The sequence below is a fragment of the Zonotrichia leucophrys genome, chromosome 1 (assembly GCF_028769735.1).
Source record: "Zonotrichia leucophrys gambelii isolate GWCS_2022_RI chromosome 1, RI_Zleu_2.0, whole genome shotgun sequence".
NCBI lineage: Eukaryota > Metazoa > Chordata > Aves > Passeriformes > Passerellidae > Zonotrichia > Zonotrichia leucophrys.
In genome coordinates this window covers 115,678,090-115,704,014 of record NC_088169.1, presented here as the reverse complement: position 1 = coordinate 115,704,014, position 25,925 = coordinate 115,678,090, and the positions used below count along the sequence as shown (strand labels likewise).

Sequence of the window (25,925 nt, the reverse complement as noted above, 5' to 3'; positions counted from 1 at the left end):
TTCTGAAATTTCTAACAAAATTCCCTGACTCCATGGTGTCACCACAGAGTTTCTTAAGCTTTTCTCTGTTTTGAAAGGGTCTTCTGTCAAGTTTTCAACATGCAGGATCCATAAATCATTAGTCATGGATGGAAAATTTAGCCCTCACATCCAATAGAGCACTGAGCTCTCAGGGAGACAAATCTCTGATTTTCTTCAGTGATCACTGAAAATTCTGGGCAGAAACCCACTAACACAAAATTAGCTTTTCATTCATTTCTTAGGCTCTCATGTAGAGGCCCAAAATCCCCTAAATGTAGTAATCTCACTAAAATTTGCACGTAACAAGTCTCTGGAGTAAATTCTTGACACTGGCCCATCCAAAGCCATCATAAAATAAGCATTTAGCAGAGTTCTGTAACAGTTCACACTCCCTTTCAAAAGCTGACCAAGTTTGTATCATATTAGGAAAAGAAATTAATGCAACATACTCCCATTACCCTGGGTTTGCTAGTCAGAAAAACATTTGGTAATATTTAAATAAAATATTCTTAAAAAGGTTTCAAAACCTGTGCTACTGCAGAGCTGCATAAAAGCTTTTCTGTTCTATTAAAACAATTTATTCCATACATAATGTACCCCATCCTCAGAGATTTCAAAAATACACTAAAAATAGTTTCTCTGCATGTTCATTTTGTATATCTAATAGTTGAGTCTAAAACCTGGTTTCTATGTCATACAGATGGGTTGCTCTAAGTTCATTGTCTAGACTGTATAAACCTTCACTTGCTAAAAGTGGACAGTATTTGAATTTGTAACTTACACATCATGGCTTTGGACCTTCAGCAGTAAAAAATACTGACTGTTTCTTCTGTGCAAAACCAAGCCTTTAAAATTGATGTCAAAGCCAACAACAGGACAGAAATTTCAAGTTGAGAAGAATGTGCTTTCCTTTCCCCTGGCCTGTGAGTCAGCAGCCAAACCGAAATGGCATTTACAATGCAGGGAACAACGAAGAGCAGAACTTAGCCAGGAGGGCACTTACCAAGGAGTGGAACAGCCTGGGTGACAGGAGCAGGGACGTTGGTAGGAGCTACAGGAGGTGGGACAGTGCCATAGAGTTTGGAAGTGTCAGTACTTTCAGCATTCCCTCTGCCTCCAGACACTACTGTTGGGATGGGATTTCCTACGGACGACTCCTTTGTAGTGTCCTCGCTCCCACCAGTGGCTGTAGCTGAGGAACAAGGCAAGGGCACACTGAGCACCAGGCAGCAATCCCTGCAGGCCCCCTGCCCTCCCCAGGCCCCGCACTCACAGTTCGGGATGTTCACTGCCGGAGTGTGCGGGACAGAGACCGGAGGGGTTATGGGAGGCGGCGGCCCGGGAGGAAGGAACCCTACGAGAAGCAGAGCAGAGAGAGCCCTGAGTGCCCCTGGCACGGCCCAGGGCAGCTGTGCCCTGCAGGGCCCGGGCTGGCCCACCCCACAAACCTGGAGGTAAATGCAGCGGGTTGAAGCCCGGCCGGAGGAACGGAGGCGGCGGCGGCGGCGGCACCCCGGGGGCAAATCCAGGAGGGGGAATTCCTAAAGGTGCTGTGAAAGCTGGGGGCTGGAGTGCACCAACCACGGGGGGCCCTGATGGATGGGGGGGAACCTGGGAAAGGAAAGGGAAGATGGGTTACCCCAAGAGTGCCCCAATGGCTCTGTGTCCCGCTGGGGATCTCTGTCCTTGGCCAGCTCCACCAGGACATCTCTGCGACCCCAACTCCTCTGCAACAAGGGGGCACTTGCACAGAAGATGCAGGAGCACTCCAGAACTGCCATCACTGAAAACACCAACACCAGCCCTGTCTGCCTTTGTAATTAGAGAATTTTCCTCTGTGCTAATGCCTGTTGGTAACTCACCTCCACAAACCCCTCACACAGCGCCTGGGATTCACGTGCACCCAGCAGGATGGATTTCCAGACTGGATCCACTGGAATGCTCACAACTTCAGGGCAAGTAAAACCTCTGCTTGTCTCTTTCTCACTACCTGAGCTTGCACATTAGAGTGACTGGTGTTTCCTTTTCCTTTATTTCTGCTTTATATCAAACTCTGAATTTAAATTAGCTCTGATATACTAACAAGAAACTACCGATACAAAAGTAGTGGAGTATCTGCCAATAAGAAAAGCTTTTAGAGGAACATTAATATATAAAACAACAAAACAAAGCCAATCACAAAACCTGAAGATGCCATTCAGCCCTTCTAAAACAAAGATTCCACTGCAGTAATTTCTCTGTGACTGAGAGAACAGAGCTCCCATTCATGGCATTCCCTCCCTCCCTGAATTATTATTTAAAGTGAGTTTTGTTTGTTTCTGTGGAACAACTCTCACCTGTGGAGGAGGTACTGTTATTGGTGCAGGCATGGGAACAGGAATTGGGACAGGTAAAGCTTTGGGAATAGGTGACACTGGTTCATTGTGGGCAGCTTCTGCACCTCCATTCTGAGCCACTTCATTCTCTGACTTCTTGGGAATTCCCTTCCACTCTGCCCAAAACAAAATCCCAACAGACACAGGTGAGACAAGCAGTGCCATGTGACACATGTTTAGTCATGTTTACAAAAATTGAAAATACTCAGGTAATAAGCAACACAGAGCTAAGAAGCATTTATACTCTTTCTGACAATAAAAATTCCAAATTCATTTAAACACAGCAAATAAACTTGTTCCTTTCAGTAGTCATTTAACAATCCTTTGCACTGGCAGCGTTCATACACACCCAGGATTCTGTTACATTTTCTGTGACAAAAACTGTGACACAAAGGCTCTTTGGGACAAGCTTTCAACAGGTTCATTCTATCCCTCTCAGGCAAGAAGGCAGCAGCTTTGCCACTTATCTGAAAACTCATTTCTAAAAATCCCAACATCTTCAAGTCTCAAACAAGGAAAAGGAGAATACAACTCTAAAGAATTGCAGCAAAATAACAAAAATGCCAAATATAGCTTTAAACCTAATTTATGGAAGGAATAGCTCCTATTGTCTGTCAGAATTATTGGGAAAAGCCAGCTAAGCACAAAGAGGATCAGTGAGGGGGCACTTTGGGAAAGAGAAAAGCACTGAGAGGACTGGAACACACTGACATTATGCTCATGATTCATTACATTTTTGTTTAAAACACACAGCTGATTTTTGTGTGTTCAGCATGAAGAGATGCTACAATTAGAGCACATACTCACCAGCTAATTGGGCAAACTTTACAGAAAGGTCAAATCCTGAAATAAAGGTTCAATAAAAAACATGCAGTGACACTGTACCTGGACTAAGGGTCTCGTTGTCCAGCATTCCTCCTTCACAGAAACTTTCCAGATCTTCAGGTTTGACTTTGTCCCATGGTATGTAAGTCACACCCAGTTCTACATCCCAATACTGCTTGTAGTCTGGCTTTATTCCTTTATTCAGAGCCCAGGCAATCTTGGGTGGGAGGAAATACAAGTGGTCAGTAAAATGTTCCCATTTTCATGGATTTATTATTTCATTCTCACAAAACAGCATTTGAGGGTAAAAAGTAAAAATCCTAAGTGAAACAGCTACAGAACTCTGAAGAAAGTATTTTTTAGGCAGACTTGGTTCCTATTTCTTGGCTTGACTCTTGCACATCATTTGTAAAAATGTATAAAGCCAGCTTCTTCTGATGATCCTCAGCCACCAAGATTAATTCCATTTCCCTTTGGAGGACAGTGTCACACTAATTTGACATTCTACAGCAGGAAGAACTTCACTAATTGATGCACATTTCCTTATTTATGAGTACTCTTTGTAGGATTATCATATGTAATGAAACTCTGTTAGGAGACAAATAACAGGCAACAAGAAACACACAGTGCCAGTCCCCTGCAATGAGCAAAGGGCATCCTTTTTGTTGATTAAACAGATAATTATTGGCAATCTTTCAAGGAAACTGATACAAGGTTCCACTAATCCCACTACAGACCAGGAACAGTAATTCCCAAAAACCAGTTCACTGATGTATTTTTGCAGGATTTTACAGAATGTCATCTCCAGAACTCACATGAGTCTGAAATAGCCCAAAGCCCAGCAGAGATGAGACAGGATGACAGCAATTAGAGCAGCTGTGGAAAGCCTGATGCTTTCAAGCAGTACCTTGATGGATTTCTGGTTGACTTTGAAGTTGCCTCGGCTCAGTTTCTGCAGGGCTCTGTTGGCATCTTGTCTGTGCACCATGACAATGTAGGCACATCCTCTGGGCGGTATCATCTGTGTGGGGTTTGAAATGAAATGAAAAAGTTCATTTTGTGGGTAACAAACAGTGAACAACACACAAATGCTCAGTTACAGCAAGCTGGGACACCAGGGGCTGTTCCAAAGGGGCTGTGCAAGTATGGAAGGAAATGTTAGTTTAAGAGGTTAAGAAAGGCAGTACCTTCTGGAAATCCACATTTCTAGTGAACTGAAACTTCCACAACTTCTGAAACCTCCATAACTCTAAAATACAGCTGACTTTTGCACATTTAATCCTTTTAAATTGCTAAACAATAGCGTTCATGTAAATTCCAACATCTGGCAATTAGTTACTTTGTGTTGGAATGCACAACAGTATCCCCCTTCACTCTGCCAGCTGCACCTCCACATTCAGTTCTAGCTGCAGATTTGGAGTAATTTTTATTTGTAATGAATTTGAGGAAAAAACTCCCATGCTCTCTTACAAAATTTGGAAATAGAAAGAAAATTAGTCACTTATTTTTGTTTGTTTGAATGAATGAAATTTTTGAAGTTACTGGAACAGCTATAATTTATACATAAAATATCCTTAAATACAGCAAAATAAAACAATAGTTGTCTGTGTTTATGGCTAAAATGACAGAAAAACAAGAACACCAGCTGAGAGTCCATGCTCCTATAATCAAATAAAATGAAGCAGCCAAGGAACTCAGAAGCATGGGATGTAATTCTGCAGCCATCATTCTGTAGGGAAAGCAGGATTTTTATGAAAATGGGGTAATTTTCTGTACTTTTATCCTGCAGGAAACCAAAGCAGCTCCCTTCTTGCTTGTGTACAAGTCAGCCACATGATCTGAGTGCCCACACCAAAAACACAAGACCTGGGAAATGAGAGGCCAGCTCTTTGGAATCTATCAGAGATAACTCTGCCTCACAGCAGCCTGGAGAGATGTTGTGCACCCAAACACATCCAAGCAGCTCACACTGCACCCCTTCTACTCACATTGATGGACTCAATGGGGCCAAACTCCTCCAGGAGACTTCCCACATCCTGCTGAGTTGTCCTTTTGTCCAGCTGTCCTACCCAGAGTGTGGTACTGCAAACTACAACCAAGAGTTAGCACAGGTGTTCCTTACAGCACAGATAACCCACACCTATCCCATGCTGAACCCAGGGTAATAACCAGGAAAGGAGCTCAAGGTATCCCCCAGGCTGCAGATTACTGCAGAACCATTGAACACTCAACCAGGTTTTCCACCTGAGAGATGCAGAACTGCAAACTCTGAGAGCCAACCTGACAGAAGCTGGGAAAGGTGCTGGCAGCAGCACATCTCACAGCACTGCAGGGAGCTTCCACTGAGCAGCTCCAGGGCTGCTCTACCCCTGGGACCATCACTCACAACTTGGCTCTTGAAACACCTCAGGTTTTTGTCTCTCTTATATGAGAAAGAATGTTTTTATTTTACTTGATGAGAAGATTCCACATTCTCAAGGAATATTCAGGTAACAACTACTATGTTTGGTCTGTAAATGTTGGCAAAGCCAGGATTGTATCAGAAATCCAAACATCAGCCTGTGCGCTTTCCAAGTCAAATCTCCCCTTCAGCTTGGAGAGATACACAAGACTGAATGCTTAGAAAAATTGTAATAATTTACAATTAACTCAAATCCATTTTGTTAATTTGTCACCTCGGACAAATCTGCTTTACCTTATATGTTTCGGAGGAAGGAAAAGAAAAACATGGGGTTTCAGCTTTTTCATATTTTACAGCCAAAATATTTCAAACTTGGAGATACTCCAGAAATGCTAAATATGAGTAAAGAAGCAGAGGGAAGTGTGGTGAGATTGCTACCAGGAATCACAAGGCAGTTAACTCTTGTTCTGTTTGGATGAGCCTTGGAGAGCACAAGCAGCAGCACTGACCCCAAGGAGCGCAGTGAGAACACCGGGCTCTACGGGAAGGTGCAGGGTGACCCAGAGAAGCAGAAGGGAGCACACTCACCACTGACAGTCTCTGCCTTGATCTGGGGCAGCCCCTTGGAGCGGCGCTCCTTCTCCCGCTCGCGCTCGCGCCGCTCCTGCGAGCGGGACTTGGGCGAGCGCCGGCGCCGCTCCCGGGAGCGCGAGCGGGAGCGCCGGTGCCGGGAGCGCCGCGAGCGCGAGCCCGACCGCGAGCGTCTCCTCTTGGGGGACCTGTGGGAACCAAGGCACCCTGCTCACAGCCTGACACAGCCTCAGCTGTACAGCACCCCCAGGGCTCCCTCAGGAAGGGAACACAGCAATCCCAGCTCGTTCACACAAAGAATTTGTCACGAGTGCGAGCCCGACCGCGAGCGTCTCCTCTTGGGGGACCTGTGGGAACCAAGGCACCCTGCTCACAGCCTGACACAGCCTCACTCATACAACACCCCAAGGGCTCCCTCAGGAAGGGAACACAGCAATCCCAGCTCGTTCACACAAAGAATTTCTCGTCATGTAGCAATTTTGTCCTGAAGTTGACCATCAAAACTGCGTCCACTTCAACACAGGGAAAATTATACTTCCATCAATGATGCAAATATTTACTGCTTTTACAAAGAAATGGCTAAAAATTATTATAAATAAATTATAAAGAAATTCTGCCACTGAAATTACATTTTGCATCATGTTCAAGTTCTAAACCACTTTGGGTGTGGCAGACTTTCAGAGAAGTCGTGCAGAGCGATTGCATCTTGGTGAACAAGATGACTTCTTGCAACTAAACAGAGAATGGAGCCAGATCTGCTCAGTCAGCTGGGATGAGACACACAGGCTCAGTGACACACAAAGTCACAGATCACAAATGTTTTCATAAGAAAAGTGAGTTTAATTTGCCTGTACTCTAAAAAATCACATTCTGCCTCCCTAAAATTGACTCTGGACTGAAAGGCACAGAAGTTGCTCTCTCGCAGTGAGAGAGAACTGCACAGATACAATATTTTCCCTAGAAGGGAGATGACTTCAGAGGTTCATTATCTTAGAGCTGCTAATCTGCTTTTCATTCCTTCACTCAAAGAACTTTCACTCATTTACCTTGATGCAGATCTAGATCTTGATTTCCTACTGTCAGAAACATGCCGTTTTCCCTCCTGAATGGGAGGCTGTTCCACTTCCATATCCTAAAACATGAAATTGATAGGTGTTAGGGGTGAGCAGGACAAGCATTCTATTTCTTGTTATGCTCAGACTAAATTAGCAGCACTGAAAGTATACTGAATATTCAAATGTGTGAAATTAAAGAGTAATGTGACTCAAAACCTTCACCCTGTGGTCACTAGCAGGGAGAGGGTCCAGTACTGCATGTACTTAACACAGCCACTGAAAAGGCACCATAGAAATAGTTCACACAATTCCCATTTTCAATTTGCAAATTATTGGTTTCCACATTTCACCCCATTTCAGCAACACCTGCATCTCCACAGAACATTTCTATTCCTTAAAATCAGTCAGTGGATCATGCTCCATCATCAAAATCCCAGGCAAAGTGAGATCTGCTGCAACTTTTCTCCAAGATACTCTAAGAAATTACTTTAAAGCTGAATTATGCTGGAGACGGGAAAGGGGTAAGACCTGGAGCTCTCTCTCAGCAGAGCCAGCCTCATAGCCAGCTGTGTCCTGGTCATGCTGACACTTCTGCTCCAGGACAATCCACACACATTTGGGAAAGACATGTATGAGAGCATCGGAGTTGGCCTGCTCACCTGCTGGTGGGGTTTCTGCAGGTGTGGCTCAGCCTGCACTGGGAAGGGAGACTGGAAAGTTGGCTGCACTGGTGCTGCTGGAGGCATCACTGGCTGAGCCATGGGTGGGAACTGGGGGGTAGGCAGGAGACCAAAGCCTGGCATCTGCCCATTCGGAGGAAGAGGCACCTTGGGAGAAGAAAAGACATAGAATTCCAGCTAAAAGGAGGAATTACATATACTTTCCCAGCTGTAAAAGATGGGGAAACAAACAAAAAGATGAAGCAGGCCAAGCATTTGGGTGCACAAGTAACAATCTTGTCCTTCACAGCCTGACTAGGACAGACACCAAAGATATGTTTCTTTGGGAAGATGCAGGGCTAAGCCACATTCACTGCTCACCAGCAGGAAAATCACTTCCTTCCTGCTGCACCAAAGGAAACAGCAAAGCATGGAAAGCACAAGAGGGGGACAAGGGAAAAGCCTGGGTTACCTGGTGCCGCATCGGATCCTGCTGCATTCCCATCATCCGCTGCTGAAATGGATCCATGTTTGGGAGCTGAGGAAACACTGGCTGTTGCATGCCTTCTCCTGGAAACCCACTAAAACAGGAGTATTTTGGTGAGACAAGTCAGTAGATGCACAGGTTTGTCTTTATTTGACAGATTTCTATGCACATTTACACATTCTGGCTGTTATTTGAGACAGAACAATTATCTTTGCTATGATCCCGTTTCCAACAAAAAAAGAAAAGGAAGAAAGAGTGGTTTCCTGATCTTTGCTCCACTCTAAGAGCAGTCCTTTCACATTTACATAAATGCTACACAAAGGTTAGAGCCTCTCTCGCCCCTGCACTTCTATGAGCTTGCTGAAGATCTCAGCCTGCAGAAACATTTCAGGAAGGTTTTCTGCCTTAGGCTCAGTCTCTCCCTTTGCAGCTCCTCTTTTGGGAACAAAAGAAGCAATGCTTCTTCCCTCAAGGAGAGGAAACTGGCTGTACCTCTGCTGTAAGAAAACACTTTGGTTTGGGAGGAAATAGGGCAGAGCAGAAGGGGGTGGCTATCACATGAGGTTTATTACAGTGATGCCCATCATTTCCTGATTCAACACACAGAATGGACAGTGCTCAGGGAATTCTGGAGGTCTGCAGGTAACAGGACCTGCTTGCAGGATGCAGCCTGTGCAAGAAACTCAGCAGCATTTCAGGGCAGAAAGGAATTTGATGGTGATGGGAAATGGAACTTTGCAGAGTCTGAAGACAATTCTGAGAAGATTGTGGACAGATCAGTACTTTATAGAGAGAACTGCTGAGCTCACATGCCCCAGACTGGGAGCACTGGGATGCCACCCTCAGGGGCACCCTGCACAGCTGTGAGGCCCTGAAGCACCACCTACAGAACATGAACATGCCCACAAGCCTCCAGCTGGGCACACACCAGCAGTGCCTGTGACCTACCTCCTCTTCCTGCACTCCAGAGCTCCATCTGCATTCTAAGGCAAATACTATCCACTTCCTTCAGAGACCCTGAATGAGCTACTGCTGGTGGACATGAGGTGCTCGAGGTGAGAGACACAGGCAGAAAGCTGATGACAGAGTTAGTGGTTCTGGTTTTGAGAGCAGGCTTTAGATGCAGATACAGAGTAAGACATGGGGCCACGCACTGAAGCAGGGAAAAAAGAAATATGGACTAACCCCGGCATTGAGCACCATCCAGCCTGTGCACTGAATGAGAGAGAGGTCCTGTGGAAAAAACTGGCATGTGGTCATGTCATTCCAGACTTCATCATAATGCACAGCAAGAGGGAAACAGGAGCCTGAGCTGGCTTGTGTGGGGATGGAATGTTTGCCAACATAAAACTGCAAAGCCAATTTTCATCTCTTGAATACTAGAAACTATCACAACGTTTGGAAGAGCACCTTTCCCCAGTCAGTAAAGCAATCCAGCTGATCCAGTGATGCCCTGACACCCTCAGATGTACTGTAAAAACATGGAATTCATCCTGCAACCAAAACTGAGCTCTTCTCTACAGAACAGAGTCCTCCACCAATGAGGCAACATCAGATCACCAAAGTAAAGAGACACAAAAATCACCCCACCAAAACCTCTTAACAGTGTTTGAAATTTGGACTGTTAATTCAGTTAAACTGAACTAACTTGGAATTTTAATCTACTTTCTAACCTAAAAGTGTTTTAGGAGTAAGATTTCTCAGTTTTATTATGACACCCAACTTACAAAGCTGGCTGAGACACTGCAGGGGAAGGAGCTGAATCTTCTTTCTTAGAATCTTCCACAGCTTCTGGTTCATCATCGTAGTCAAACCGATCTAGCAGCTTCTGAAAGAAACCACATCAGCACAACTATTTTTTCTGTATCTTACCCAACTGGCAGCCAAAATATCTTTATTATCACATTCTTACAACCAATGTAAGCTCTGATACTAAAGACAAGGTTAGAATTGGGGAAAAACAGAAATCCATATTCCAATACCACATAAAAACTGTCCAAAACCACATTTCTCCATCTTGAGAAAATGCAAACCAAGACTTACTTTGTCAAATGATGTTTTCTGCTCAGGTGCTGTGAAAGCAGCTTTCTGCTCTGGGGGCTGTGCTGCTGTGGTTTTCAGCTGAGCAGTAATAGCTTGAACCTGAGCCATCACAGTGTTGTCTATGACCGGTGACTGGGGCTTCTGAGGCTGCTGGAAGGTCTGCAGGATTTGCTGCAGCTACAGAAATGTGAGACAGTATGAAGTCAATGTCCTCATATAAACACCAAGTATTGAAAGAGTTGTAGGATATAAATTTATGTCACTACAGATTATGGCAGGGCATGAACACAGCACAACCTGAGTGAACTGTGAGCATTAACAGCAAGACCAGGAGACCCTTTTTAAATACTTTGGTGGCAAAATTCAACAATCTCAACATTGCAGTATTCAAGCCCTTCAACACACAGCAAATGGACTGAACAATAAAATTCCTCATTTTCTTTGAGATATTCCACCTGTTCCAGAAACCCTGCTACTGCATCAATTTGTAACTTATTACTCAGGGACATATCATCAAATATCACAACTATTGGATGGAAGAATTAAATACTCTATCCCACCGAAGACCTTTGGGAAGCTTTCGCTGCAAAGGCAGGCTGTCAGTGGCACCATTTCCCCTCGTTTCAGGCAGGCCCTGAAGGGCACAGCGAGCAGGTTACCTGCTGTCCCTGCGTGGTCTGGAACAGCTGGGCCACGGCTGCGAAGGCGTCGGAGCTGGGCAGCTGCGGCACGGCGGGCACCGAGTTGGCGGTCACTGGCGGCGGCTCCGAGGGAACCTTGGCCGGAGGGGGCGGCGAGCCTGGGGGGCCAGAGCACAGGGGGGCTGTGAGACTGCCCAGGGCCCTCCTGCTCCCCACAGCAAGTGGCAGCTGCCTGCACCCCCTGTTTATTTATCCCACAAGGGCCTATTTGCAGCACCCCAGCTGCATTTGCTGTTTGCTCTGCCATGAGCCGCTCCGCTCACTGCTCACACCTGCACCTGGCGTGCACTGGGACAGAAAAGCTGCTCCCGCACGGAATTTCAGCTCCCAGCTCTGTGTTTGTAGCTGTGCAGGTTTAGAAAAGCTCTCACCACTCAAACAGCATTAGCAGTGAGCTTCAATACCCTGAAAGTGGTGGCTCTGCTTCCACAGGCCTGGGCTCATCCTCATGGCTCACTGCAAGAGCAGCTGAGTTTCTCTCAGTATTTTCCACCAGTAACTGAACCTCTGCAGACAAGTCTGGCAATAATTAAAGGTTTTTAAGGATTACTTCAGAGGCAGTTTTCTTTGATAAAGTTTGCTCACATGTTCCTTTTGCATGTGCACATGCCACACCAGCAGCTGACGGATAAATCCTCCCACCAGGAAAATGATTTTTACTCATTTTTCCAGGAAAAGATTCCCATTTCCACTAAGCTTTGCTGAAACTGAGATCACAATTTCAGATATTCTATTAGTGTTCCCATTCTCTCTACCTTACATTACAACACCTTTCTGAATAAACATCTTGCCAGTACCACATAAATTAGCAATAATCCCATCAATTCCTACATACTGTGAGTAACTATTGTTCACCAGATCTGTTTTAATGGACATAATAAAGCTGCACAAGGAGTGAGTTAAAAAAACTCCACAGATAGAAATATTGAGTTTGAAACACTAAGCAAACATATTTGCCTTGCAATAGCTACTCCTTTAAAGCCCTTCCTCTGTTTGCACTTCAAATAACTCCAGTGTTGACAGGCAGCAAGCACAGGCAAATGTGTTGAACAATACTTTCCCAGAAGTGAAATGCAACATAAAAATAAAGCAAAAAGGTATGTGTTGTTTTTAAATATAAAGTAACTCCCCAATTATTTCCTGAATACATCCAGCAGGATATTTGCTTGCTCAAGGGAGAAAATTTGCATTTCTCTCGGGTTTTATGGGTGAAACAGACTCTACTTCACATAATGCATTAATATATTTATTACTAGTATTCATTAGCATATTTATTGCAGGGCCAAATTACCCCCTCTGGTGCACCTGACTAACCTCACAGAAGATCTCTGCAGAAGGCAGCCAACCTGCTCACCACTACAGAGGAGAGAGAGCTGGCCAGGCAGTGCCCCTCACCTGCCCCAAAATTCAACTGCACAGCCACCACTCTGTTCCCAGGCTCAGAGGCCAAGGCATTCCCTGGCCCTGGCAGGTTTAGAAAGCCTTTAATGGGACACACTTCCCTGAACACAGCTGGAGGTATTTCAGTGTTCTGCTGTCTCTCAGCACACCTCACTCCCTCCACTCCATTTTCCCAGTCCTACTCCACGAGCACAGTAAATAAGGAGGAGCTCAGTGTGAAACACGAGTGCAGAGCCAAAAAGCTGCTCTCTGCAGAGAGAAGGAACTGTGGAATGCACGTTCCCTGCAAGCTCTGCTGTGGCACTAAATAGGTCAGTGCAGGCACTGTGGGCAGCCTGGCACTGCTGGGCTCTGCAGGTCAGTGCTCCTCAGGCAGCAGCCCGTGCAAAATGCCAGGCACAAATGCTCTCTCTGAGAACCTGGAAGTGAAACACCAGCCCCAGACTGCCAGGGCTGCACACTCACACACTGGCAGCTGCTGCTTTCAGCTACTGAGCTGACTGAAAGGAAGATGAAGCTCTTTAACATCCAACATCCCACTTGCTTACCTGGACTCTGGCATTAAAAAAATAACATCAGAATTATAAAATTGAGAAATCACATAAAAATATTCCAAAGCAAAAGAGAAAATATTATCTGTTTAAGAGGGCACCCTGAAGTCACCTGTATATATATGTACACATGCATATATACATTTAATATATTTTCCAAGTCAGTATTCACATGCTGATCATTTCTGAAGTACAGTATCAGTACTTATTAAAAACGAGTTTGGCTGCTCATTGTGACAAAGCTGACTTTACTGCTATGTCACTGCTGGAACTAAGAGCAGACACTTTGTGCTGAAGGCAAACAGGCTGCTGCCATGTGCCCTTTGAGAGCAGAAGTTAAAATGTCATTCCTACCTTCATTGTTAGTAGCATTCTCTGCCATGGGTGCAGTGGCACTGGTTCCTGCTGCCATATCCAAGAGAGGCTGAATGATTTCAATTTTAAATACTCCATTTTTCTGCCAGAGGTTCAGAACACGAACTATTTTACTCTGTTGAAACAAAAGGAAGCACCGATGCTGAATCCAGCTTTCTTCTGTTTGCAGAGAAGGTTTGAATGAACAGCAAGTGACATAACCACACCAACTTAACAAGCCCTGTGTCGTGACAGAGGGCAGCAACACCTTTGAAGTGGCAAAGATAAAAACTGCCAACTTTTTTTACTGTCACAGCAACCTGTGACATTTCCCTAAAACTCTTCTGGCCAGGCAGAAATCCAGGTGTGATGGACAATCCAGAACATCATTTCAGCCCCATGTCTGCACAGGGATGAAACACCCAACCCATGTGACCAAAAAGAGAAAAGGAAAATAAGCTGGAAAGCCTTCATGAAGAGAGGGACAGTTAGACCAGAAAATGCTGCCACAACACCTTGAGGTCAGATTGAGCACCTTGCTTGGTATTGTGCCTAATTCTATGCTGAGACCAGAAACTGCATCTCCATCATTATCCAAAAGATGAGGAAAGCAAGTGGAAACATCCTCGCTGATCACTGCAGGATTAATTTAGAGTCTCTGATTGTCAGCTGTTATTTTAAGCTTTTTATTTTGTACATGGAGAACAATGCAGCTTCCAGGAACAAGCTGCAAACTGGCCTTTCCTTCTTCAGCCCAGCATTCAAACAAAAAACTCTCAGTAGTTGTGCTGCTTCAGCTGGAACGTGCAAGCAGGTAGAAGGCAGAACACACGTTGGATTGCTGCCCTTTCTGCAGACTTAGTCATTCACCTGCACACACAGAAGCTTCAAGCACCTTTTAGTTCAAATGAATTGATTCTCTTCTTTCACTGTGACTCAGTTTTATACACCCATGTAAATCCACCTCTAACTAAGTGATTAAAAAATTTTACAAAATGTTTGCTAAAATAACATCCATTATAGAGAAACTCGAAATGTCTATTTTTAAGTAACATTTTGGTCTGAAAAACAGTTAACTTCTTTTTGCTTTGGGTATTTTATCTCCCCAGAGAACTTGAAAATCATACAAAGGTCAAAAAATGGGCAAAAGCAATACTCCAATTTTCAGTCACATATTAATTTTACAGAAAGGCTGTTAAAAAAAAAAGTGGCATTATCCTCTTCAGATATCCCCCACAGCCATTGAGGATCTGCAGATTAGGGTATTTTTTTTTTTTTTAGGAAACAGAACTTCATTAAAGCAAGTGTGTTTTAAATAATAATATTCCCTATTTCAAGTAGTTCCATGAAGGAGATGGACAGTCTCATTCACTCAGATGAACAAAATGGTAATGCAGAAAGGAGAAGAGACTGCTCTGTTTCACAGGCCAGCAACCCAGGAGCTCCCAAATATCAAATATGCCTGAAGGTCTAAATGTTCCACATTAGAAAACTGCAGAGCATCAAAGCCTTTCAAAAGCTTATTTAGAGAGTCAGAGAGGAAGTCAGGTAGAAAAGGACTATTTCACTCTTACAAAGAGAAAGGGAGTAGGTGATTTTCTGGAAACCAACTGGCAGCTTCTAAACCACACTGTTCTTGGGAGTCTCAAAACTGTTCTGACAAAGGTCACAGAAACCATCTTCTCTGGACCATCAGGAACTCACAGCACTTTCTGAGCCTCTGTTCTACTAAAAGGTACAGCACAACTAAGAAAAATGAGGCCTTAGACCAGCCCTGGCAGTGGAGAGCACCAACAAAACTCAAGTATTGGATTGGAAAAGACTAAAGAAATGAACATGATGATTTTCTTAGAAAACATTTCTGAACAGAACAGTCTCTGCCAACAAAACCAAAGCTTCTCCTGCAATGCTGTCTTGTTGTGGCAGGAAGTTCTGAAGGAGCCTCAAGAAGAACTTTTGCCACACTTACACTGCTGAAGTGTGTGTAAAAAAACTGATGAGGTCAGGCAAAATCCATTTTAACTTGAATTTGCATTCAGCTGTCATCTGTGATAACCCTCAGCAGCAGTCACTGCCAGGGTGAGAGAGAACCCCCAAATCTCTACCCAGGCAGCACCCATCAGAGCCCAGCAACACCTGAAGGGCTCATCTTACCTTGTCTTCAGATGGACACAGATACAAATACTGGAATGTGGCAGTGATGTTCTTGGAGAACCGGGGCCCAAAGACGTCCTTGTCGGTGCCGAACTGGTGCCGGGACTGCCGCACGATGGAGTCGATGACGTACAGGCCCGGCACTTTGTACTCCGGCTTGCACTGCAAACAGCACCGGGGTGAGTGAGAGGGGAACAGAGCCTGAGCCTCCCTGCACACCTGCTCTGGGGCTGGAACCCTCTGAGCCTCCCTGCACACCTGCTCTGGGGCTGGGACCTGCTCTGGAACCCTGCTCTGGGGCTGGAACCCTCTGAGCCTCCCTGCACACCTGCTCTGGGGCTGGAACCTGCTCTGGAACCCTGCTCTGGGCTGGAACCCTGCTCTGGGGCTGGAACCCTCTGCACCCTCCCTGCACACCTGCTCTGGGCTGGCTGGGAACCTGACTACTGGAACCCTGCTCTGAGGGCTGTGGTAACCCTCTGAGCCTCCCTGCACACCTGCTCTGGGGCTGGAACCTGCTCTGGGGCTGGAACCTGCTCTGGGGCTGGAACCCTCTGAGCCTCCCTGCACACCTGCTCTGGGGCTGGGACCTGCTCTGGAACCCTGCTCTGGGGCTGCAACTCTGCTCTGGGGCTGGAGTCCTGCTCTAGAACCCTGCTCTGGGGCTGGAACCCTCTGAGCCTCCCTGCACACCTGCTCTGGAACCAGAACCCTGCTCTGGAACCAGAACCCTGCTCTGGGGCTGGAACCCTCTGAGCCTCCCTGCACACCTGCTCTGGGGCTGGAGTCCTGCTCTGGAACTCTTCTCTGGGGCTGCAACTCTGCTCTGCAGCCCAGCCCTGCTCTTCCTGCCCAGGCAAGCATGAACACTGCACTCTCTGGAATTATCTATTGTCTCAGGGATGATTCCTTTCAGTTCAGCACCTCCAGGTGCCTCCCCAGCTGCTGCACAGGGAAGGTGGAAATCTCACCATTTACTGCCTTCCTTCCCTCCTTAATGTGTTATGGAAAACTACAATGTGGAACTCACACAGACAAAGTGATACCTAGCAAACCAGAACTTCCTCCCTCAATCCCTAAGGAACAAACATTTCTGGTTATTCTCTAGCATTATTACCAATATCTAGCAATGCATATCAATACATTTCTTTTTTTACTTTTTACCTTTTTGATAAACTTCTCCACAATCTGGACAACGTGCTTGTAGAGCTGGAAAATAAATACATCCATTCATTTATCATCTGCTCAGCAGTGGCACATCCTTTTAGAAGCATTTTAACTCTTTGTGCTTACTACCATTTCAGAAAGGCTACAGAACGTTGCAGTCACATTCCAAAATGCAGAATGTTCCCAAACAGAAAAATATTCCATGGGGAAAGCCAGGCCCAAGCCAGAAGTGTGTCAGTGTGCACACAAGGCACAGAGCTTGCCAAGTACTAGTGAAAGCTTTCTGGATTTACTTTCTCTGCAATCCACACTGGTTTCACATGCTAAGGTGCAGCTGCATCCTGCAATATTTAGTTTTATTACACACAATCACAACACTCGAGTGGGTGTAGCATGAAAAAGCAACGACTCAAAGAAATCAAGCTGGCATTTTGCTCCCAGCCCAAAACCAAGGGATGAGATTCACCACCCACTTGTTTCTAGACAACAGCCTTAACAGCAACTAGAATAAACCATCCCCCAAGCTGAGATTGGGAAATCCTGAGTATTTACTTACAAGTGAAATAATAAAACAGTGCTGCTGTTCCAGTTTCATCTTTGTTTTGTTGTACTTTACCTTAATAGCTTTAATGGCAGCTTTTGTGATGAGAATCATCTTTGCTCGGGAAATAGGAGGTTTCATCTCCATCAGTGAGAAGAGCTAAACAGAGAAAACAAACATTAGAAATGCACTCTCAAGTTCAGCAATTAAGCAAAAGCAACATTTCAGGTGGGTGATTGGAGCGGTGCCATCCCACACTGTGCTGGCTGGCCCTGGGAGGAGCGGCTGCTTTACAAAGCCAAGGAAATCCGCATTTACCAGCTAAAAACAACTGCTCCAACTTGGCTGCCTGACCCTCCATGTGGCTCCCAGGGGAAAAGTTCACTCCTCAAGGAGAACCTCTGCAGAAGTTATTGATATTATGTGAAGTTTAGAGAGGTTTATGTGAAGTATACAGAAGTTATGTGTCATCTTGATGGGTGACATTGGCCATAACTGAAAATAAGCATTAGCTCCACGTTTCAGAAACTGAGGGAAACCAGGACTGCACACAGAAAGCTGAGCATACATACATAATTGTTTTTACCTTGAAATATTCCTCACAAATCACATAAAAAACTGGTTTGTGTTACATAATTTCATTTTTGTCTTCATCATAAAGAAAAAATTGAGCCCTTGAATGTGAGTGAAAAATGTCATCAATTATTTGCCACACAGCAAAGTAAGAGAATCAAAGTGTCTCCATTTGTCAGTGTAATGGAAAGTAAGATGTCATTTAAAACTTTGTCTCTTATGTTATTAATTAAAGTTCCAAGATACTGGTGAAGTGACCAACTTACACAGATTTATCCACTGTCTCAGTTAAGGAAAAAAACCATCAATGAAGGGGATAAAAAATTGGCCACAAGCTCAGAGGAAAGGGAAGTGCTAACAGGGCTCTGAGCTGTACAAAAGGAAGCCTTACACTTAGGAAACACCAAGAGTAGGAAATTTACTTTCTTATTTTGTATCTACTATCTTAATTTGATTCCTGTTCCAGGAGACAGGAAAGAAGAAAAGCTGTCCTTGCAGACAGTGGTAGCCACATGCCTTTTCCAACACCAACACAAGCCCATGACTTCTCATTATTCATCCCCACAAAATGCAAGTTCTTGTGCCAGAACATTGGGGTTTTACTGCAGCTGTAAGAGATACCCCAGCTAACATCACTGCTTGCTGAGAAATCACAGTATGGACAAATGAAAACTGCCAGATAAAACACAGAAGGAGAGAGGGCTCTTGTTCTTTAGAATCAAGTGCAGAGACTCCTGATGAACAAAGTCAGTGCTATTATTAAATCTCAGGAAAATCTGTTTGAAGAGGTTACAAAATGGGGGGGAGAAATCCAAACCCCAACACCCACAAACAAACCACCAGAAGGCTCCAAAACTGAGATGGGGAGGAAGAAGAAGAGGCAGCATTACAACAGACACTCCATATCCCCTCCCTTACCCATGAAGAAGCCACTGGCTCCTCCAGGAAAGGATCCAGTCCCACAGAAAAAGAACAAAGGAGCGGGTGTGGAAGCACTGCTTTGATGTTTGGATTTCAGGAACACAAGGAGAGACCCCAAGGAAACTGGGAGAGCTCAAAGCAGGGCCCAAGGTGACAAGAAATGAGAGCAGCAAAATAACAGAAAGAAATGTCCTAAAAGTATCCCAAGCAGGACATTGCAACTGGGGGAAACACAGAAAAAAATAAAAATCCCAGGACACAAACTGCCAGGGAAAAAGAAAGCACTGATACAGGAGTGTCCATATCTATCTATCTATCTATCTATCTATCCATCTATCTATCCATCCCTCTCTCTTCACCCCCCCCAACACCTCCTGGAATTTCACCTCAGAATTTTGCTCCTTTTTTGAAACTACCTAAGATGTCAGAACACCAAATAACTATTTATAGTCAATTTTGACGTCATTCTTGGTATGTTACATGTCAACACCATGTTTTAGAGATGGCTACAGCTAAACTTTAGCTCCCTTCCTAGTTCCTTGTGGTTTCTCCCTGCTGGAAGGAGGAGCTGCTCAGAGGACACCCAGGTATTTCCAGTTGTATTTGTTCAATTAGACCTGGATCTTCTTGCACATACATTTCCCAAATCAATATATAAAACAGTCACCCAAGCACTATTTATAGAGGGCTGGTTCACAATAATACATCCAGTTTCTCATGATCAGCTCAAGGAACAACTTGGACACAAAAATTTGCACTCTATTTACAAAAAAAAAAAAAAACAAGGATGTAACACAGGCAAAGCAAATGTACAGCTTGAGGTTTTCCAGAGTCCTGCCTCACAACAGGAACCTGTGCCTGCAATGCTGCGACCTGCCAGAAATGACTTTCTGCTTTTACTGCCCCTAACTGCCTCTTTGCAGGATGTGGATACAAAAGAAGCAGAGGTGTTCAAGGGTATTAAACTCAGGCCACAGTACAAAATATTTAAGATTTAAGAGTATTTCTGGGTGCTTCTCCCAGCAGGACAGAAGTACACAGTAAAGTATCTGCAAAGCCAGGGATGCAAAAGGCAGAAAATTCACCTGCTCATTTTCGGCTAAAAATGCTGTTAAAGCACAGCAGGCCAGCAAAAGGGAGACCAAGGCCAGAGGGCCTGTGCCCAAATGCACAGTGAGTGTGAAATCCAGGAGCTCACACGGGGCAGAGTGAGCACAGCCCCTCCAGCTCCCACTGGGCCCCTGCTCCAGCCCAGCAGCCCAGCGAGGTGCAGGCAGTGCACAAGGAACAGGCGCTGATGGCCTTCACTCCTCAGCCTTCTGAGCAGCAAATGATTCATTTCTCTCATTCTATAATTAATGCCCCCTGATGGTTTAGTTTACATGGAAGCCTGAGAACCAGGGGGTTCTGAAGTAAAGGGGAGAAGTGCTACTTTAACATTTACCCAGCTTGATGTATGATGTTAAATCTGTTTTATGTCTGGGTAACACAGTAAAAGTGCCTTTTAGGACTTGAGCTGACTTCCTTGGCTTGGCCCTCCTGCTCAAGTGTCTGTGCCATAGAAAGGTGTCTGTGTTTACAAACAAAGAGCTGCGGGCCCGTTTTATCCAGTCACTGAACAAACCCCAGAGCACAGCAGCGGCACAGAGAGGAAGGAGCTCCAGAAGCAGACAGGGGTTAGTGATTAGGGGATATCAAGCACCCAGGTCATTGTCAGGACACCTCATTGAGCCTCCCCTTCTCCAGTTTCCAGAGCAGTCTAACACACCCTCAGCCATCCCAACACGCCTTGGGTGTCCAACAGCCCTTCCCAAAGCAGGCTCCACGTTCATTCACTGTCTTTTGGAATGGATTTTATTCCTGCATTTAGAAAGCAGCCAACCTCCAGTGACTCACAGGCCTAGCTGCAGTTACTTGTTCCTGTACAGAGACAAAGGGATTGTGGAGGACACAACCACCAAGCACAGCTATTGCACTATTTTGTTAACAAAACACCTTTATTGCTAATGCATGGCCAGATCTCTAAAAGCAATTCTGTCACTCTAGACATTTTCCCTCCCCTACAGAAGTCACTGATCCCTTTCCTCTTCAGGCCCCCATTTTTCCTTGAGGGAAGGAGAAGGATGTGTTGCTAAGCTGTATCTCACAGGATCAATGCAAGTTTGAAATGCCTGACCACCAGCTGTGAAGCACAGCAAGTGTTAGGTGCTGCTGAAGGTAAGAGAACACCGCAACACCCAGAGCTGTCAGGCTGCATTCTTTGGGAAATAAGTGAGATTTGACTTGGACCAGCTCTGACCCCCAGGCAATGAAGCTCAGCAGCACTTCATCAAGCAAACTACTTCTGCGGCCTGGAAAGACCATTCACAAATCCCGAACCACTGGGGAGAAACATCTTCACAAAAGATACTCTCATGAAAATGACATCATGCAAGGGCACAGAATGGAGTTTTGTTTCTCCTCATGTGCTCTGGAAACGCAGCTTTGGGGAGCAGTGCAGGGCTCTTTGTCCAGCCCATCTCCTGGAAAGCTGCTGGTGCCCCTGCTTCCAACCAGGAATCCCCACACAATGTCACAGCTGCCAGGGCTCCTGCAAACAGGCTCAGGGCAAAGAGAGCCCAGGCAGACCCTGGCACTTGTGTCCTTCTGCTTTTCTGTGCACACGGAGCCCCACTGGGGATGCTGAGCTCCAGGAACTGCAGCAGAACCACGGGAAGGATATCCTGCTGCCCTCTATTTATAGCGCCTCAGGATGGAGGGGAGGGCTGTCCCCAACGGGCACAAACTGCCCCACTGGATCCAAACTGGCCAGTGCCCTAAGGATGGGCAAACAGCAAAAGGGAACGTGCAGCTCCAGCTTGAAATAACAGCCCCAGCACCTCCCGTGTGTTTGTCTCCAGGCACATGGAGGTGGGGGATCAATTGTTTCAGGGGCACACATTAACACTGAGACACGGGACTGAGTGAGCGATGTGCATTACTCAACACAAATAAAAGATTACAAAACAGGAAAGCTGACTTTATTCTACTTCTAGCAGCAAGATTGTGGAAAAGAAAATCTTTACTTCTAACTTTTATAACCATTAAACTATGCCTCAAGTTTTCCAGATTAAAGAAAAAGACAGGCATCCCCTAAACTAAAACATGCCAAGGATTTATATGGCAGATGTTCAGTGGGGAGTTTTTTGTTTGTGTTTTGGGGGTGTGGTTTTTAAATTTTTTTTTCAAAGAAAAATGTTTGCTTGTTTCCTAAAAACCATAAAAAGTTCTGTCTCATTATGCAGTTGACTTTTGTGATTTATTTATGCTGTAACATAACATACCCACCTAAGAGCACATCAATTCTAACTGGTGAAATGAACTCCTCAGAGAACACACACTGCACTCCAGACCTGTCAGATCCCCCCATTCAGCTGGCAGCACCTGCTCAAACCACAGCTGCACGAAAATAAAGCAGCCAATACAAAACCTCTGCACGCTCCTGTAGCAACATGAGCACTTGGAAGAGGATGTTCATTGGCAAAGCTGCACTCAAAACGCAGGTCCAAAGAACAGGATTGGCAATGGCACCACAATCCAACACAAATTACACAACCCAGGAGTTCCCACCCCCTGCCACAGCCAAACTCACTTCTCTCCCTGCCCAAGAGGGGACAGCAAGCCCAGCAGGTTTACAGCCACACTTTAAACTTGGGCCTCCCACCATCTGAGAAACTGCTGCCAACACCCCAAAACCCCCAAATGATGGGACCATCTGACAGAGTAAGTGGCATTTCCTTTTTCAGGCAGAGTGGCCAAGAGCTGGCAGGTGCCACCTCCAGGGAATCACCTCCAGCATCCAAACTGCAGCTGGGTTTGCCTTGGTAAAACTGCAATTTTCCCTGGCTCCAGTGGCACTGTAAAGGAATTCCTGCACTTCCAGCAAGCGCAGGAACTCCAGGCCAGTAGGGTATCCTGTATTCCTGTAGGGTATGGTGTATTCCTGTGGGGTATCCTGTACTCCTGTAGGGTGTTCTCTATTCCTGTAGGGTATCCTGTAGCTGCCCCACGTTCACTGCTGAAGCTGCTCCCTCCCAATAAAAGCAGTAACTCATCAGTGAGGTGGGAGTGGCACCCCGAAGGCCTCACCAGCCCTTGCTACCCCACCACCGTGGGAACAACCCCCAGAGCTTTGGAGCAAGTGCTCTGTCCCCGGGAAAGGGCAGAAAGGAGCAAAACCTGCCCGTAAATGTGACCCCCTCACAGCTGCTGTCAGCGTGCACAGCTCCAGGAACACAGGAGGAAAAGGGAAGGGAGCAGTGTGGAGCTGGACTTTATGCCCTGCACAGCCCCTGAGAGGGAGCAGGGCAGGAAGCACAGAGCCCCTGCAGTTATCCATGTGCTGCTCCACACACCAGCAGCTCCAGGGAAGCACTCAGGCGTGCCAAGGGCTGCAAACAGGGATTTCAGTGAGTGCACTCCTCTCCCCCAGATGTGAGATCCAGCTGAACCCCACCAGCAGCCCCCAGCAGGATTTCCCTCAGCATTCCCGCACGCACAGGAAGAGGTGGGATGCAAACACGGGTTGCCAGGACACGGGCTGGTCACGGGATCCCCAAGCACCAACTCCTGCTCTGCAGGCACGCTCAGCACCAGCACCGGGGTCACTGTGACAGCCCTGGGCACTGCCTGCACCATGCTCACACCGAGGCAGGAAATTCACAATATCGCTGCTGTCTCTTTCTAGCAACACTGAAAATGACACACGTGTGCTGCTTTGGGTTTTTGGGGAAGGCGGCTTTGCACCTGCCATCCCACTGGTTTGGAGCTGCACAAAACCCCCAAAACACTGGCAAATAAACCACTAACGGGATCTGCATGCCATCCACTTTTCCCTTGGCTCTTGCACAGTTTTGGTAGGGATGAGGGCATTCCCAGGTGTGCGTGTGACAAAGCCTAGCAAAGAGGGAGCCTCACACATCCCGAGTCCAGCACAGGGGAGCAGCTGCCATCCCTCCTGTTTCTGTTCAACAGGCAGGCACAGCCTCCAGCAGGAACCCGGCAAAGGCTCTGCCTCAGCTCTACGTCACTTTGTGCCCACGAAGGCTCTGCAAAGCCACACTGTCCGACCGAGGCAGAAGTACAACTAACAGTAATTAATAATCATTGAAGTCACGTGTCAAAAACTTTACACAGCAGAGGCTGGATGGAGTTGCTATATATTATGCAAAAAACAACCACGGTCCTTTTTGCTTCCCACTGACTAAGAAATAAACCAAGCCAAAACCAGAAGAAGTCAGGGAGGGACCTTTGTGCCGTAGGAAAAGCGAGTAAACGCCTTCCAGCCCGTCCAGTCCCCGGAACTGGGATCGATCCCCGAGTCCCATCCCGGGGATGAGCCCCGTCCCATGGCTCCCTGCCCCTGCAGGCTGTGCCCGTGCCGCGGCTCTCTGGCCAGGCCACTACCGGGAAGGGCCGGTCCCGAACCGCGGCTTCCCCGGCACCGCGTGACAGCCCGGGCACCCGGACCCCGCTCTGCGGCGCTGCCCGGAGGGGAGCGAGGCAGCGGCGGGAGAACGGAGGCGGCCGGGCAGGCCCGGGGCTCCCTCCAACGCCTCCGGCCGTGCAGGCCCGGCCCGGCCCGCGCGGGGCCTCGCGGAGCGGCCGCTGAACGGCCCGGCCGCGCTCGCCTCCATTTTCCCCCGCAGCAGCGCTCCCCGCCCGGCGGCGGGCCCGGGCCGGCGCTCCCCGCGCAGGCCGCAGGCGGCGGGCCCGGGCCCGGCCGGAAGCGCGGGGAGCCGGGGGACGCGATGGCGGCCGCCGTGTGTGCCCCCCCCCGCGCCGCGGCCCGCGCTTCGCCGCCCGCTCCCCGGCTCCCACCTCTTGGTTGAAGGCGTTCACGGCCTCCATGTCGGCGCTGGCGGCGGGAGGCGGCGGCGGCGGGCGGGGCGGGCGGGCGGCGCGGCAGGGCCGGTCGGTGCCCTCAGGGCGCGGCCATGATGGCGGCGGCCATGGCGGGGCTCGCGGGCAGCGCGCGGCCCGGGCCGACCGCGCGACGGGCGGGGGGGGGCGAGGCGCGGTGCACGCCGGGATCGGCCGGGCCTCCTCCCGGCCCACGCGAGACGTTGGGCGGGAGGGATGGCGGCGCCACGTGACCGCCGGCCGCCATGTCAGCGCCACCCCCGCTACGGCGGGCGGGAATGGCGGCGGCGGCAACGTTAGTGCCCTAGCCCCCGGCACGCCCACCGGTGCCGTGCGCCCGCCCCTCACAGCGGTGGGGCGGCTGCCCCTCATGGGCTCGGCTCGGTTCGGCCGAGCTCGGAGCCGCTCGTGCGTTCGGCTCGGTTCGGTTCAATTCGGCAGAGCTCGGCTCGGTTCGGCTGAACTTGGCCGAGTTCGGCCGAGCTCGGAGCCGTTCGTGCGTTCGGCTCGGCTCGGCTTGGTTCGGCTGGGCTCGGCTGTACTCGGCTCAGTTCAGTGGGTGCAATAAAATAAAAATGAAATTTCGAATTTCGTGTCCTGTTAGTGTTTTTTTTTGTAGGATGTAAGCACGGAGTATTAAAGCCTGATAAGGAATGTGTGACTAATTAACTTGTAAGCATTTTTGGTTTTGCAAAACACTGCTAAAAAAATAAATATTTATATTTGTATTCATATTTATGTTGTATTTGAGGGAAGATAAATAAATCCAAAGCCAGTGACAACTCTCTGGTCAAAGATGATAACAGAGGATAAAGATGATTTCCTTGGTACACTAGAGAAGCACTGATCAAATCCTAACCTGTGATTTCTATTAAACTTTCTGGGTATTGGGGAGCAAATAATTCCTGAGACGTGTCACACCTTCAATTTCAAAGCTTTTTTAATTTTTTTTTTTTTAATTTCCTGCTGTTCTACCAGTGCCTGCAGCGGCCAGGAGATGGCTCTGATGTCCACACTAGGACTAAAACCAGGGAAAACACAATTTTCTCTCCCTGAAACTGGATCTGAGGAGTGCCAACAAATCTCTTGGGCCAATGGTGGGGAAAATAAAGATATTAATTTTCCTGAAAAAGTACTAAAATCTATTCCAAATATAATTTATAACCATAATTATACACCCAATTTATTTAAAAAAACGCCCCAA

The 25,925-nt window shown here is 47.1% G+C and overlaps 1 protein-coding gene across 2 annotated transcripts in view; it reads right to left on the bottom strand.

The window, feature by feature from the left end:
- Positions 1–24,837, bottom strand: part of SCAF4 (SR-related CTD associated factor 4) — a 30,146-nt gene extending 5,309 nt beyond the window's left edge. The window contains exons 1-20 of one of the 2 annotated variants that reach the window (XM_064728856.1): positions 24,680–24,837; positions 17,402–17,485; positions 16,783–16,827; positions 15,619–15,780; positions 13,465–13,600; positions 11,117–11,256; positions 10,458–10,634; positions 10,142–10,242; positions 9,600–9,647; positions 8,400–8,508; positions 7,928–8,095; positions 7,260–7,345; positions 6,211–6,401; positions 5,210–5,310; positions 4,129–4,242; positions 3,282–3,438; positions 2,358–2,512; positions 1,470–1,632; positions 1,295–1,375; positions 1,025–1,213 (exon numbers count right to left, since the gene is read on the bottom strand). In XM_064728856.1, coding sequence (XP_064584926.1) covers positions 1,025–1,213; positions 1,295–1,375; positions 1,470–1,632; positions 2,358–2,512; positions 3,282–3,438; positions 4,129–4,242; positions 5,210–5,310; positions 6,211–6,401; positions 7,260–7,345; positions 7,928–8,095; positions 8,400–8,508; positions 9,600–9,647; positions 10,142–10,242; positions 10,458–10,634; positions 11,117–11,256; positions 13,465–13,600; positions 15,619–15,780; positions 16,783–16,827; positions 17,402–17,485; positions 24,680–24,709 — 2,437 coding nt within the window. In that variant the 5' untranslated portion in view covers positions 24,710–24,837. The remainder of the gene's footprint in view (positions 1–1,024; positions 1,214–1,294; positions 1,376–1,469; positions 1,633–2,357; positions 2,513–3,281; positions 3,439–4,128; positions 4,243–5,209; positions 5,311–6,210; positions 6,402–7,259; positions 7,346–7,927; positions 8,096–8,399; positions 8,509–9,599; positions 9,648–10,141; positions 10,243–10,457; positions 10,635–11,116; positions 11,257–13,464; positions 13,601–15,618; positions 15,781–16,782; positions 16,828–17,401; positions 17,486–24,679) is intronic. The other variant, XM_064728865.1, reaches the window with a different exon arrangement.
- Positions 24,838–25,925: the final 1,088 nt, after the last annotated feature.